Here is a 16228-nt window from a genome sequence, read left to right as displayed (position 1 = left end):
GACTGCCTCTCTGTTTGATTAAACTATTATACTGTTTGCCGAACAAATTACTCATTCGGTGGATTAATGGATCTTTTGCGTTTATTAACACAAACTTGACCTTTATCAAACTGGACCAAGCAGCAGCTAGGCTATTTCTTCTAAGCTGACATTTCTTGTGGAAGGAAAAAAACGTATAAGCGTATGCATAAAACAGCTAAGACATCCTAACAAAACAGTATGACTGAGTGGTGGCAATGGAGAAAAGTGCATACAACAGTATGAACAGCAGCGGCACTATTGACACAAAACCGGAAAAGAAAAGATCACGTATGATGACGTAATCGTTACGTAGGGAGCAGGAACTCAGTCAGAAATGGCGACGCTGCTGCAGCCTGAGAAAGTGGTTTATCTCGTCCGAGGCGAGAAAAAGATTCGAGTTCCGATCTCTCAGCTGTATTTTTGCCGATATTGCAGTGAGCTGCGATCCTTGGAATGCGTGTCACATGAAGTAAGTAACGCGGGGTGTGACATTTAGTGAACAACAACAGATGTTAGCCGTGCCAAGAGCGAGCTAACGGGCTATTGATGACAGTGTTGTACCGCCTATCGGTCCAAGTGGAACGAATTGTGGGCCTGTGATTGGCTAGTTTTTCCATCCGTCATAAATTATACTTCAATTGTGTTATCTAATTGGCTATAGAACCGGTCAGTTAACTTCTGTACATCCCACTTTTTATGGTATTTGACAAGCTAAAAGCTAGTAGGAGAATTCTGAATGAAATTAAAAATCTGCAGTTTGCCTTTATTTACATTATGTGCATATGAGGATTATAAGGTCAATAAGGTTCTACAATCAATGTTTGTAGCACCCATTCGTGTTATTTTGAGGGCATAAACACTACCACACCCCGTAAAGACAGATTAAATAGTTTATTATTATGATACTTTCGCTAAAGTAATGTGTGACTTTTTCCACTGGCACCAGATAAGTTCCATTTAGCCTTTCTGTACGTTCCAATATAAAAAACAAACAAATGCAATTGCTTGTCTTGAAAATTGTGTTTTGGTGTAATGCCTGTTGTATAGGTCGATTCCCATTTCTGTCCCAGCTGTTTGGAGAACATGCCGTCAGCTGAGGCGAAGCTCAAGAAGAATAGGTAAACCACATCTTGTGCTAAATATCTGACAGGCCTGTGAGTGAATAACAGCAATGATTTCAATCATCTAACATCATCTGTAATTTAAAGGGATAGTTCACCCAAAAATGAAAATTCTATCATTGTTTACTCACCCTCAAGTTGTTCCAAACCTGTATGAGTTTCTTTGTTCTGCTGAACACAAAGGAAGACATTTGGAAGAATGTTTGTAACCAAACAGATCTCGGTCCCCATTGACTACCATAGTATATTTTTTTCCTACTATGGAAGTCAATGGGGACCGAGATCTGTTGATTACAAACGTACTTCCAAATATCTTCCTTTGTGTTCAGCAGAACAAAGAAACTCATACAGATTTGGAACAACTTGAGGGTGTGTAAATGATGACAGAATTTTCATTTTTGGGTGAACTATCCCTTTAACTTTTATCATTGCCTAGTAACATTCTTGCCATATTTATAATTTTTGATGCATGAAGCTGGCCACTCTTCCCCCTAATCGAGATTTTGAGAATTACGTATATTTAATAAATTGACTATAATGATATTAAATGGTCACATGAATCGTCTTTCCTTGTAAAGATGTTGAATTCTGTATGATGCATCGGTTTCAGGTGTGCCAATTGCTTTGACTGTCCATGCTGTATGCACACCCTCTCTACACGGGCCACCAACATCCCAGCACCACTGCCTGATGACCCCACCAAAACCACAATGAAGAAGGCCTACTACTTGGCCTGTGGATTTTGTCGCTGGACCTCAAGAGATGTAGGCATGGCTGACAAATCTGTGGGTGAGTCCTGGCATTTCCCAACCGAGGACATGTGTACCAGTGTCTGTATTGGTTTATCTGTAAAGCCACATGATTTACACTATAATGTATTCCATTTAATCCAAGATGGTTGTTTTGCACTAGTTGAAGTGCTTTAAGATCATTATTATGTTGCCTTTATGTTGGTTAATGTTACGCATACTATAGACCTGCATAAACATCTGGTAATGTTCTGACAAAAAGTGATGCAACAGATTTCCTGAATCAAGTAATTTTACTGCCCACACTCCATGTGAAATACTTTGTTAAGGGTCATAATTGTACCTAATCACAGAATATGCTTTTTTTAATAATTGGGATTTTGGGACAATTATATTTCACTCTGGGCTAGAACATATTAGAGATAGAACCAAAGGACCTAAAAATGTGGGAGAAAATGTTGAAATTAGCATAGAAGAGAGATGACTTTTCACTTGTTGCTTTGTGCCTGGTTAGAACATTTCAGTCTGTATGCACCACATTGTAATACAAATTTGCTCTTTTTATTTATTTTTAGCCAGTGGAGGATGGCAGGAACCTGAAAACCAGCATACTCAAAGGGTATGTGCAAAACCAGCTCTCCTCTTATTACATAAATATTACCTTTTCAATATTACAATGTAGTTGACAAATCAGTTATGATTTCTGTTTAGATCAACAAGCTGATTGAGTATTACCAGCAGCTGGCCCAGAGAGAGAAGCTGGAGAGAGACAGGAAGAAGCTGGCACGAAGACGTCCTTTCATGCCTCAGGCGTTCTCGGTACACATTCACACCACTGTGTCTAGAAACACCCTCCTAACCTAACATTTACTTTCCAGTTAGCAAGCACTAAAAAGGTGTGGTCTGTCTTGTCTAGATGCTAAACTTTGGTTAAGTCTAATTGAAAAACAGAAAAAAATATATACAGTAACCGTACTGCTATTTTGTTTTGTGTGCATTATTTCATTGTAAATTATAAAACATTTCCTTTAAAGATGCATCAATGCTGATTAAGTCAACTAAACCCAGCAGAGTCTGAAATGTGGCTACATAATAATTTTCCTAATGTTTGCTGCATATATACATTACCATTTAAAAGCTAAAGGTAAGATATATATATATATTTTTTTTTTTGATAGATACTATTATTCACCAAGCATACTTTTAATTGATTAGAAGTGTAAGTAAAGACATTTATAATAGAACCAACAATTCAATTTCCAATAAATGCTGTTCTTTTGAGCTTTCTATTCTTCAAGGAATCCTAAAACAAAATGGTTCACGGCTTCCACAAAAAATAAAAAATAAAGCAGCAAAACCGTTTTTAACATTGGTAATACGAACATTTTTTACTTGAGCACCAAAGCAGCATATTTGGCTTTGCCATAACAGGAATAAATTACATTTTGAAATTATATTGTACAGTTATTTTAAATTTGTATAATATTTCACAATATTACTATATTTTTGAGCAAATAAATGCAACCTTGGAAAGCATAAGAGACTTCTTTCAAAAAATCTTACCAACCTTAAGCTTTTGAATGGTAGTTCAAGAAATAATTGCTTCAGATAGTTAATTTCTAACCCTGTAATACATGACCGGGTACTTTGAGCTGCATGTCTTGTTTACTAATGCAATCCTTGTTTCCTTGTGCTCCAAACTGCCACTTTAATGTTTGCTTGAATGCATTTGTTTCACTTGATTCTGTCTCTCTTCTTTTCTTTGCTTGTGCACGGTGATATTTTTGGTTTATACCCCTCTCCAGCAACACACTATTCACGTGGTGGTGAGTGGTATTTTTTTTCCCCCCACAATTCTTACAGAAACACTAAGAAAGTCTTTCTTTTCCCCCAATCCCTCCATCAGTTTAGCATGTCTAATCTGTTACTAAATGACTTTGCCGATCACATGAGCTTCACTATTGCTACTTGGAATTCTCTGCATAATCGAATCCTTTGTATTTGGCAAGCGATATCTTTAATGGGACAGTTGAAGAGTTCTGGTTATGCATGTATTTATGTTTGGAGATTATTAATGATGTTTGAAGTTTAGCTGCAGACCTATTTGATTATAATGATTAGAAAAAGAATAGTATTTCTGTAATTTAAAGAGGCAATCTTATCATCAATCAAGCAGTTTCTTGGAAAGCAAGCTTTTGGATAACATTTGTGCTTAAACTATGTTTACTATTACCACATGTACCATCACAGCAATCACTATGATGCCAACATTCATCTATTAATAATTAGCTTTACCTTGAACTTTTTAGCCAAGAAAAAGTCTGATTAGCATGAACTGATGTGGTCTATGTTTATGTCTAAAAGGAGAAGTATGGACTGGGAACCAGACTACAGAGACAGAGATCTGGAGCCCCAATCAGTGCCCTGTACGGCCTTTCGTAAGTATCACGTAAAAAAAAAAACGTGGTGGAGTTTGTTATGGCAGGGGTATAATGTGGAGTACTGAGATAATTGATGCATCACATTTTGTCACAAGTGGCCCAATTATGCTTTTTCGAATATAACCTTTCATGTGGTGTGTAATATAGATGTTTGTGAATGTAAAAGATCTGCAAAGTTTTAAAGATCAAAGTGCACAACAAATAAGTGTATTGTCTCCTAAAAGAAAGAATAGATTCTGAACTGCCGAAATGAGTCGTCAGCTATTCCAACTGTTACTGTTAAACACCTATGTAACAAAGTAACTAATGTGCATACTGTCAGCCTATGGTCTTTATTGGCTTTGACCCGCCCTCAAACACTATAGTTGTAGCTGAGGCCTGGAAGAGTTTGGCTCTTGTTGTCAACATGTCCAAGAGAAGCTGTTTTCCAGCGCTGTGAATTCACTTTGCATGCACTTAAAAAGTATGAGAACTCGTGCTGGGATTGATACGGAAAAACCATCTCCTCCGGAGCTGAAATTCAGAAATGGTAATGGCCAGCTTGTTTCCGCCGCACACTTGTAAGTGGTAGACCAATCAATAGACTGGGTTGTCTGACCAATCAGAGCAAAGTAGGCTCGTGGAAAGGTGGGGTTTAGAAAGACTGAATCTCTTGAAGAAATTAGGTAGTATGCAATGTATGTTAAGAGAAGTGTTTTTTCACCTTGGATGCATGTAAACCTATTGTATAAGACCTCCAAAACAAAATTAGGAAGAACCTTTAAAAATAGCATCATAGGGACACTTTAAATTATTGTAGACATTGTCTATATGATGCTATATTGATTTCAGATTAAAAGAAGGAGAGGACCAGAAGGAGATCACTATAGAATCAGCACAGGCTTTGGATGAAGTGGAGCCCCTGCCTGAAGACTATTACACCCGCCCTGTTAACCTTCCTGAAGGTTGGTCTCATCCCTGCTTCACGTAGTAATACTACTCAAGTACTTTCTTAATCCAACCCCTTTCTTAGTGCAGTGATGGCAGGTACAGCCACATAGATCCATACTCACAGGTGCCATGGGGCATTTTTGGAGTTCAGTTCGCGTGTTCAGGGTTACTTTTACTTAAAGGTGCAATGTGTGATATTTCTGAGGATCTATTGACAGAAATGCAATATAAGATCCATAACTATGTTTTCAGTGGTGTATAAAGACCTTACTTAATGAACCGTTATGTTTTTATTACCTTAGAATGAGTCATTTATATGTACATAACCGCGGCCACCCCCTTCTATGAAGGTCGACATATCGTGACGTCATGTTTCTACCGTAGCCGACAGCGAACAGACAGCGCTACAGAGCGCGTTTCATCACTAACTTGAATGAGAAGCAGCAGAAAAAGACGCGGCTTCCTACGTCGGCCACCGTAGCCTCTCATTCGAGTTTGAAATTTCAAGGAAAGGCCGCGAATTATTGACCGGTTGCAATTCGCAAATCTCACCACTAGATGCCCCTAAAAATCACACACTGCACCTTTAAGATCAAATGTGTAAAAATGTTAATTTATATAATTGAATCACATTAGTCATTCTAAGGCAAGATGCCTAACCTCACCAAATAAATTTTTGTTTGTGACTAAATCTTTATTGACTTATTGTCATATTTTAAACATGGCTTGTGTTTCAATGCAGTAACGAGTCTTCGCCAGAGGCTGCTACAGCCTGATTTTCAACCTGCAGGAGCTTCACAGCTGCACCCCAGACACAAACACCTGCTAATGAAGCGCTCTCTGCGTTGCAGGGTACGTAAACGCATCCAGCTTCTTTCACTGCAAAACAAAGCTGTTCAGAAAGCTGCCGTTGAATCACTGCGCTAAAATCTTTCAGCCTGTTTTCTTTTATATACATTAGCTTTTCTTTGGATTCTTTGGATTTTTGGATATAGCAAGTTCAAATTTATTTGGAATAAAACATTTTTGTAATATTGTAAAAATATTTATTGTCACTTTTGATCAATTTAATGCATCTTTGATGAATAAAAGTATTAATTTATTATATAAAAACCTTTTGAACAATAGTCTGCATATATCAAAAGTTCATTAGTTTTCATATTTGTATTTGATTGCCGTGAGCTAAGGTGCAGATCTAATGAACAGTTTAAAGTGCTGTTAACTACTGTTTTTCGTTATTTCATTTCAGAAATGTGAGCACAATCTGAGCAAACCAGAGTTTAATCCAACCTCAATAAAGTTTAAAATCCAGCTTGTGGCAGTGTAAGTCCTGTGTTTGTGCTCTAAATAATTTTAGTTTGTTGTCCTTTTCTGTTTGTTGTTCTTTTCGGTTTGTTGTTCTTTTCGGTTTGTTCTTTTCTGTTTGTTGTTCTTTAGTTTGTTTTTTCTGTTTGTTGTTCTTTTCTGTTTGTTGTTCTTTTCTGTTTGCTGTTCTTTAAATTTTTATTTACTAAAGGATCTTTCCTTGTCAAATCAAACATTTCTGAAATTTTCCCGGCTTAAATTTTTGTTGTTGCTAAAATTTTTGAAGTAAAAAGACAAACATAAATAGTGATGAAAGCCGAAATATTAAATGTCATGAATGTATGCTGAGTAATCCACTATTTTGTAGGGGGGGGTGTCAAAATGACAATTTCCACCTGAGATTTGGAGCCAAATTACAATTTCAAAAAGATGGCAGCATCATTATTATATTTTCACACGGAGATTGTTGAAACTAGAATATTTTGTTGTAAAGATATTTCTCTTTAAAAGAAAAAGTATCAGCTGTATACGTACAAAAAAATGTGTACAATTGACCAATTTTCTCATGGAGCCACGTTAACATGTCCGTATCTATCTCTGGGATTGAACCATCGAGGGCCTTTAAAATAAAGATACAAAAAAAAAGGTTTAGTAAGGACCAGAATCTAAAAGGATATTACAATATCTCTTTAATACTTCTTGAGTTACAGGCATGCAAACTTGGGGCAAAAAACACATGCGCTTTTCCCCATTTTTGAGCTGTCACTGTTGGCATATAGTGCAACAAAGATTGCAACAAATATATACATTCATGACATTTAATACTTCAGCTTTCTTCTTCATATATGTATTTCTTTCATCAGAAATTAAGGATCGAAAACTTAAGCCGGGGACCTCTGGATTAGTTGGCACGGAATGACCCTAAAATGAATCAATTAACGGTTGTTGTTCTCCTTTATAGGAGCTACATTCCTGAAGTGAGAATCATGTCCATTCCAAACCTGCGTCATATGAAGGCAAGCTTGGTTCATGCTGGAACACTTGAATGAATATATCCTATATATAAAATAAAATAAAATAAATAAATACACCATTTGTCTGGTTACACTTCTTTGAAAAAGTTCTAGACCTTTTTACTTTTGTAAGTAATTGTTGTATTTTGTTTTAATACAGGAGAGTCAGGTTCTGCTGACCCTGACCAACCCAGTAGAGAACATTACCCATGTGTCTCTGTACACCTGTGAGGAGGAAGACCCAGATGATATTAACAGCAATGCTAAGGTAAAACGCCACAACAGTACAGATGAATTATAGTGATACCGTATAAATGAATCATCAGCAGTGTATTTGTCCAATAATGATGGCTGGTGATTGGTTATTGAATTAGATTATTGTCCTTTTCTGGCTTGAGCTGAAACATAACTCTAAAAACAAACACTCAGTTCAGTCTCCAGACAGAAGTTGTTTACCTTGAGTGGGCCACTACTGAGGAAATGATGTAGTCATTATAGCCTCTCCATCACTGCGCCACAGTGCTTGAATTCACTGGCCTCATCATTGCCTTGTGTTGTGTCCCCCTGCGGTTTGATTTATAAAATATGATTGTTTAATAGGTGCTGGTGCCCTCGAAGGAGCTGGTCCTGGCAGGGAAAGATGCCGCCGCGGAGTATGATGAACTGGCAGAACCTCAAGGTTTTCAGGATGACCCAGAGTAAGAGCCCCCGTTGCTGATGATACTGAGAGCAGATAAACAATTGAGCTCATAAATTATCAAGAAGATGAGATTGCTGTAATACAGAGTCTGAAGGACAGACTGCGAATAGGTTATTTATTGCTTGATAAGTAGGTCTGCATGGAATCTGCTTTTATTACATCCAATTTACCCTGTTCCTTTTTTATGAAAAATGTTGGCTCTTTTGATAATACTTTCAGGTACCGTTAAGAGTAATAGTACTTTCAGATCTGTTTAACACATTTAGCTGTATTTAAATTGCCTTCCAGTGTAGACAGGTTGCACAGATTCCATGTGAGCCTATATATCTTAGGTTATATGCAGTTAGATTCAATATTGATTTTAACATGGATGAAAATGAGGCTATGAGGGATAGACTTTTAGTCTATACAATGGCACACACTGTGTAAAGGTCCTAGATCACATAATTTTCACAACTTGTCTACTTAAAGTTTATTTTTTTAAATTTTTTTATCAGTATGTTAAACAACAGTAAAATCCATTGAACATACTGTACTTCTATCACTCACATCCTTGTTTTCATTCCTGTCAAAAAATAAATATGGCTTTACCCTGGGAAATGTCTATAGATAGATTTACGATGACGTCACATTTCTCCCGCAACTCCTTACGGCGCCATCTTGTGTGTCAAGTGGGTCAAGCGTTTGCATTACGGAGCATGATAATATCCTGAATCGGCATTATTCTGAACATGAAAATCATACGATTATTCTCCGTTTGGCTGGAGTCAATGTTCAGTGCAGCTCTTGTGAACATTTAGAGGTTTTGTGCTCTGGAGATGTGACACGTACTTTATCTAATCATTTCCAAGATGGGCTAGCTAAATGCGCTAGCTCTCATTGGCTGTCAAATCGCTGTCTTGACACTGAGTCTAAATGTACCGTATAATAGAGCATCACAGTCCCGCCCACAGCCGGTGCCGGAAGTAAAAATTCAATACAATTTCTCCATTGACAGTTGGGATATAAGCCATAAAAACGTAACCATACATGGTAGACTTAAAACCAGCTACGGCTGTACTAAGCGATTGTATATGCTCATATAACCGCCAAAAGTTCATGGGGCACTAACCTTGTTTTGGGATAAATGCCTTTTATTCACGATGTCTTGGAGAAGTACTTCATTACCCACAATCCTGAACAATCCCACAGTGATGCATCTGATTGGTGGAGCTCGTGTAACTGTCTGGTTAAACCCCGCGAAAGTCTGTGAAGACTGAAGATCATTAAAAAAAAAGATATGTGTTGACCACTGAGCGGTGATTGCAGTCAGGTACAAAGCACTGCACCATGTTGCTAACGTTATCGTTAACCGCTTTTCACACACGCACAGTCGCACACAATATAAAATACACGATAAAATACACAATGATAAATATAAAATTCAATACACAATACCTATAAAAAACACTATTATTTACACGATTACTACTGAAAGAACTGCTATAAACTGCACAAGAAAAAGTTTGCGTGGCTGTCGTCAGATTTGAAAGTCGCTCTAAAGGCTCTTTCGCGGTTGTGGCTTCAGTCGACTTCAGTGAGGCGCGGTGGTTTATGGGATGAGTAGTTCCTTCGCTCGGAAATGAAAATATGTACACAGTGTTGTACCTTTGACTTTTTGGGGATTTTCTCGTTGTTTTTTCACTCGAAATAATATGTTGTATGCCTATGAGTTCAGCCGTAGCTGGTTATCCTCAGACATGCTCTAAAACTCTTTAGATACAGATTTTCCAAAACGTCAATGGGAGAAATGAATGGGAAATTTACTTCCGGCACCTAAGCGCTCTCGGGCTGTTTACACTTTCGCCTGGCTCCGAAGAGAGAGGGAGTGCGCGACCGGCTCTCTCTCCCTCTGCTCGTTCTTTCAGTTAAAGCAGCACTCAGTAGCTTCGGGATTTCTTCGCTGTATTCTCGCTTTTTGCTCGCAGGTTTCTCTCTAGAGCTCCCCCACAGCTTCGGAATAGATATTTGACAACACTGTTGTAAAAACTCGTTGGTGATTCTCAGACACCAGAAGCTAGTAGATCAACGACATCAAAGCAGATGGGACATTCTTTAAAACGTCTTCTTCATTCAGGTTCGGACAGCGTGAGGGAGCGCAATAATGACGGCATTTTAGCAGATTTCTTTTGGCCGTAAAGCAGTTGTTTACATCGCGAGACCTGATATCACGCGATACTTCCTGACGTGGCGGCCGGCGGCCCGCTGCCCCAAAGTTGCAAGTTCGAATTTTCCGCTCACGGGCACCAGGGGGGTGCGAAACGACCACCATTCAACCCGAAATAAGTAATATAACCATTCCAATGACTCCGAAGCTGTTCAGTTAAGGTAAAAAAAGTTACTTAGTTCACCTTTAAACATGCGCCCAGTTCATCTACATTACTCACCGATCAAATAAGACTTTGGCGGGTGCTAAAACAAGTTCAATGCAGGAGAATTCATGCGTGAATTTAACTGAGTAGTACATGACCATGCACTCGCACAAATGCGACCACATAAAATTTTTACTCGCACATTCTAACAAAATAATTGTATGCTTCCAGAGACTTTCTTCCTCTTAATTCGTCAAAAGTGTACGCACTAACGGTGTGGATGAGATACTTGGCAATGTCCATTTCCTGAATATCGGGGTACGCCGCAGGATTAGCCTACATAACCAGTCCTCTTTCGACATTGTGTAAGGATCCTTTCCATCGATATAACTCAATTTCTCATCATATCTTGCCTTGCAAACATCGTCTAATGTGTCCCTGTAAATAACCTTCACCTTGTCGCCAGGTTTGGAGGAATTTGTCAACGTATCTCATTCTCAACACAAAAGAGTCAAAAATACTTTATATTAACTGGCTTTCTATTAATGCAGCACAGTGAATGAGCCGTGTCTCCCAGTGGCTTACTGAAACACACAACATGGCGGCGCGCCGCAGAGGATAATGGGTAATTCGAGAAACGGAAACCCATCTATTAAAGATCTATTAACAGTGTGCACCGATTACAATTTTCTAGGCCGATTCCGATTTTTCATTGAGTTTGACCTGCCGATACCGATTACATTTTTTTCTAACCACTTTACAGCACACACAAATATTTATTTTCGATCTTTTCTTTAACCCTTTCACGCGTAAGTTTAAAATATTCTAACTGACACCCCCACCCCCAGAGTGAGTTTTTTCAAGGCGAACGTTCCCTTTAATGTTTCCATGGCGACGCGTCACGCGATATGTGTTGCTTTTATTTCGCTTTTCCTTTTTTATTCAAAATATTCACAAACTTGCTTACCATGTCATCAACTAGCCTATCTGATATTCCGATTCTCAAATACGTGTAAGTGAGTGTGTTTGGTCGTTTAAAAACCTTTATAAATAATCTTGATCTATAACATGAGATGGGCGCCGCAATGTTGTCCTGTCAGTCGGATTTACAGCACGTGAATTCGTCAGTTTCTCCCGAAATAAATGCAAGAAAGTGGCCGGTGAACTGAGAAGAATAGAGTAAACTTTATAGTTACTTCCACTATCATGTTTGTCTGATATGAATAACACATGTCGGCAAATTATATTTGAATAGATTGTTATTGCTGCTTCCACAGACATCAGTGTGTATTTTACAAACTCCAACTGTATTGTTTTACTCGTGCTTATGTGTATTTAAATATCTGAATCCTAAAATAAACATTATGAGGAGGTTGAAAACACTGCTTAGTTGTGATATATGACAGCGCTGAACGCGTCCGACTCTGGCTCAGCGCCAGCCAACGCGCGAAAGCAGTTTGAATCTGGCAGTTATGCGACGTCACTGAACATTATAAATGTGACACCGTAGCTGTGTCTGAAATCGCTCCCTATCCACTATATAGTGCACTATTTAGGGTGTCGGCCATTTTGTAGTGGTGTCCGAATTCTGAGTGAACGACATCATTCCCTATATTCGTTCACTACTTTTACCCACAATCCTCTCTGAATTCGAGTGTACATCCGATGTACACTTGCTGAGACACAGTTTCCCACAATCCAACACGATAAGGCGATAGAGCGCTAATGAAAAATAAACAAAAATGTCACCATGGCAACGGCGCACGCGAGATAGAAAACAATCATTTATAAGACCAGACGCCTGGTTATTTATTTATATATATACCGTTATATCTATATTTGAATAAACAAATGTGCTGTGTAGTGTTTTGTTTTCTTTTATTTTCACATATAAATGTAAAAAGTAAATAAATATGATAAGCAAGTGTTTTTATTATCTTTTTTTATCAAATAACGCAATAAACGTGAAAAATACATACATACAATTGTTACATACAATTCATACAGCCAAAAAAGGAAATATTAAAGATGGGTGGGTAATGTTTATGACGAAATTGTCTGAGCTCTCTGGCGCGTGATAATTATGTCAGCGTCCGAATTCGCTCACTCATTTTCGTTCACTCTTTGCTGATGTAGTGCACTCAACTGCCATTCACTATGTAGGGATTAGTGAATGAGTGAACGAGTGAGCGGTTTCAGACACAGCTCGTGACCGTACCAGAGAACGTCTAATGAGGGGAGAAGTGCCACTCAATAAACTTCCGGTTGCAGTTCCACTCTTGTTCCATATGAGGGCGCTCACATGACGAGTGCAGAATGAATGGAGGTCTATGGAGCTATACCGCTCAAAATCCACTTTTCTTAGGATATCATTTTTTGTCTAGTAATTTGAATGTTGTTTTCGAAAGGGGATGCAAAGAAATTACACATTGCTTGGTGTTAGATTTTTTAGAGTCACTTATTTGCTTTAAAAAGTCTTTCAAAATGTCAATCTGACGTCATTAGCAGAATGCTAGTGTGTTATGGGCAACAACAACTCAACCTGTAAGAAATCGAAAAGAAATAAGTACTCGTTCATTCAACTTTCGATCTATAACCCATGTTGAACTTGCAAAACCTACAATCAAATCTGAGATTTCTCAACGGCAATCGGGTGAGGGAGACAAATTTAGCCGTCTAGCCCCATTGACTCCCATTCATTTTGCACTCATGGCGAACGCCCCCAGTGGAACTCTGATTGGAACTACAACCAATAGGACTTAATAGGGCGTTGGAGTGAACAGGCTTTCCGTAGACGGGCTTTGACCGTACTCTTACTGTACGTTCACACCGCCACCGACTTGAGCTTCCAAAGTTACCGGAAGTCATTCATTTTCAATGGAAGCTGGCTTCTCTCAGCTGCAAGGAGCGTCAAATCCATCGGCGTCGTGTTTTGAGTGTTTTGAGCGTCAATCAAAAAGTTGAAAGTATCTCAACTTTATGGTAATGAGTTATGACGCGGTTCAGCGGCAAGCAGCGGCAAACGCCAGCAACCAATCAGAATATAGACGTCCTTCGCGCTGGCTGATTCTGAAGAAACATACGATGTAAACTTTAGTTCCTACCAAAACATTAGTTCCGAGAAAATGGAGGAGAAACTGATAATCGATGTTGCTGGGTTTCCTATAATTTATGATATGACGTTATTTTCATATAGGGACCACACCAGTTACAAAAGAGAGAGAGCCCTGGCCGCGCGCGCACTCACCTTCACTGTCTTCAAACAACACGTCTTGCTCTCTCTCCCTCGCGCATATTAATCAAAATATTTTTTTCCCCCGACCAAATGTGACCAAAACGGTTATAAAAATGCTGTCATTATAAAAGGTTTCTAGTGTCAGTGTATTGCTTGTTTTTTCTGTTTACATTTCATGGTGTGACACAGACTTCAGAGCGGCCAAAGCGTCAACAAGCTTCCCCGTACTTTTTGACAAGCGTCCTTGACAGGGCGGCCAGAGCTTCTTTGCAGCTCAAGTCGGCGGCGGTGTGAACGTACAGTTAAGGTGATGATACACAGGGCAAATTTTTGAGCAATGTTGCTGGGCAATCTTGCCGAGCAATTGTTGCTTGGGCACTTTCCCATTAAAAAAGGGGAATACATTTCTATCTGGATAATTTAGATCGGTCATGGGCCCTGTGTCTCATCTGGTTGCCCGTTGACGGCAACATTGCCCAGCAACATTGCTCAAAAAGTTGCCCTGTGTATCATCACCTACAGGGGCACAGAAACAAAAATCCCACATATGAGACCGCTCCAAAGGTTAATCATGCGGCGCCCGAGTGCATTTGGCCAGCATAAAATCGGCATGTCAGACTGACCGGCCGGTCGCCGGTCATGACCGATCACGTGAAAATCGGCCAATTCCGGTCACCAGCCGATCAATTGGTGCATCTCTAGTTTGTAGCATACCGTTGATTACCACAGAAAACTTTTTTTTTTAAAGCAAACCTAGGGCACTTACAATGGAAGATTGAAATGTTTAAATGTAAGAGGTTTGACACAAATATGAGCTTCACATGAATTATTCAGCAAAACTTGGTTCATAATCTGAGCTCTAAAGTTATCTGACCGTTCTTTTTTTAAGTGGGAACACTTTTCTAGGTGAATGAACTTCTGTTAATGCACTACAGAATTGATTCCTGTGCAAGTGCGCTATACTTAAAAGCAGCAGGTACACCCCAAAATGATTATCTGTGGTAATCAATATGATGATTGAATGGTGTTAATGTTGAAGAACTTGCATTAAACATGAACATTTAAGTTTTCAGCTTAAAGTTGTAGGCAGTAGAACCTTGCATTTAAGCCATTACGTCTACTTCAAATCATCTGATATCATTGGTTCCTGTTTTTACCCTTCATTAATAACAGTCTGCTCTTTTTTTTTTTTTCAGTGTGGTGGCCTTTAGAAAGTCAAACAAGATCGGCTTCTTCATCAAAGTGATTCCGCAGATAGAGGAGGGGGATGTCACTGTTGCTTTCAAACTCCGACATGACTTCCGGAACCTCGCTGCTCCGATCAGACCCGCTGAGGAGGGAGAAGCCACCAGTGAGGCCATCTGGCTCACACACCATGTGGAGCTTAGCTTGGGCCCCCTGGCAACCTGAAAACACAACACACTCGGACGCAAGTAAAACATCATGTGGCACTAAACTCACACACAAACTTACACAATCTCTCTCTTACTCATGAAGATGTTCATCATCTTGGTGAAGTGAGTGTAAATGTTATCACGCATCACTTACAGGAACACGGTTGCTTAACAGTACACACACTACTCCCACACATGAGCCAGATGCTTTGAGCAGTGATCTCTTTCTCTCTTTCTAGCGCCCTCTGCTGATGTATTTAAATGCATGCGATTACAGTGACATCGCCTACTGTTATTTCTCAGCTTCAACTCCAGTTATTCTCAGTGTTAATAAAGACATTTAGATTAATGCTTCATCTAGTTATTGTGTTCATTTAATATTTTGTATTTGCTGTAAAACAAGCAAAATGTTACTTGCAGTTGTGTGGCACTGTTAGAAAGTGAGACAAAGACATTGTTTGTGAAACATGCTAAATTTTGTGGTAATTCAGAGGATGAACATCAGTGCATTCAGCTTTATTTATCTGTCTCATATAGTAGCTGGAAGCCCTGATTTAGTTTCTAATATAACAGCCTTAAAATGTGGTTGAGCAGTCTTATCAAATAAAATATGTCAAAAGTGATGGATCTGGGCGTGCTTTATTATTATCATTATCATCATCATTATTATTAATGGCAACATAATATTAACAATATTAAAATTATTTATTTTCATTAGCATTAATGGTTAAACGGGGCTATTATTAAGATATGCTGAGTAGAGTAAACTTATAAATTCTTCAAAAAAAAAGGAATAAAAAAAATCTTTTTTAAAACTTTACGATTTAAAACTTTATTTACAGGAACATTCTTTTGAATGTAAAAAAAAATTGGATTATTAAGTCATTATTTATTTACTCATCTACATTGCTTATTTTTCTATGGAACAAAGAATGTTCTTACTGTTCTTATTTTTATTCAATTAATTT

The 16228-nt window shown here is 38.5% G+C and overlaps 1 protein-coding gene across 2 annotated transcripts; it reads left to right on the top strand.

Moving 5' to 3' along the window:
- The first annotated feature begins 286 nt into the window (after positions 1-286).
- On the top strand, positions 287-15883 carry dctn4 (dynactin 4). 2 transcript variants are annotated; one of them, XM_084430505.1, is made up of 14 exons: positions 315-490; positions 1069-1139; positions 1753-1931; positions 2467-2510; positions 2603-2710; positions 3697-3717; positions 4256-4329; positions 5164-5276; positions 6005-6114; positions 6512-6585; positions 7529-7583; positions 7741-7848; positions 8181-8278; positions 15063-15883. In XM_084430505.1, exons 1-14 carry the CDS (start codon positions 356-358, stop codon positions 15274-15276), a joined length of 1404 nt encoding a protein of 467 aa, XP_084286631.1. In that variant the 5' UTR covers positions 315-355; the 3' UTR covers positions 15277-15883. The 2 variants fall into 2 exon arrangements, with proteins under 2 accessions (XP_084286632.1, XP_084286631.1); XM_084430506.1 differs by lacking the exon at positions 3697-3717 and having other exon boundaries at positions 287-490.
- The last annotated feature ends 345 nt before the right edge of the window (positions 15884-16228 follow it).

Source organism: Rutilus rutilus (assembly GCF_951802725.1).
Source record: "Rutilus rutilus genome assembly, chromosome: 14".
Lineage (NCBI taxonomy): Eukaryota > Metazoa > Chordata > Actinopteri > Cypriniformes > Leuciscidae > Rutilus > Rutilus rutilus.
Note: the sequence above shows the minus strand (reverse complement) of the source record. Positions and strands in the feature narration are given on the sequence as shown.

Coding starts and splice junctions, on each gene's coding strand:
- dctn4 (XM_084430505.1), top strand. CDS start 356: ATGGCGACGCTGCTGCAGCCTGAGAAAGTGGTTTATCTCGTCCGAGGC. Junction 4,330..5,163: donor AGTGCCCTGTACGGCCTTTC/GTAAGTATCACG, acceptor TATTGATTTCAG/ATTAAAAGAAGGAGAGGACC. Junction 7,584..7,740: donor CAAACCTGCGTCATATGAAG/GCAAGCTTGGTT, acceptor GTTTTAATACAG/GAGAGTCAGGTTCTGCTGAC.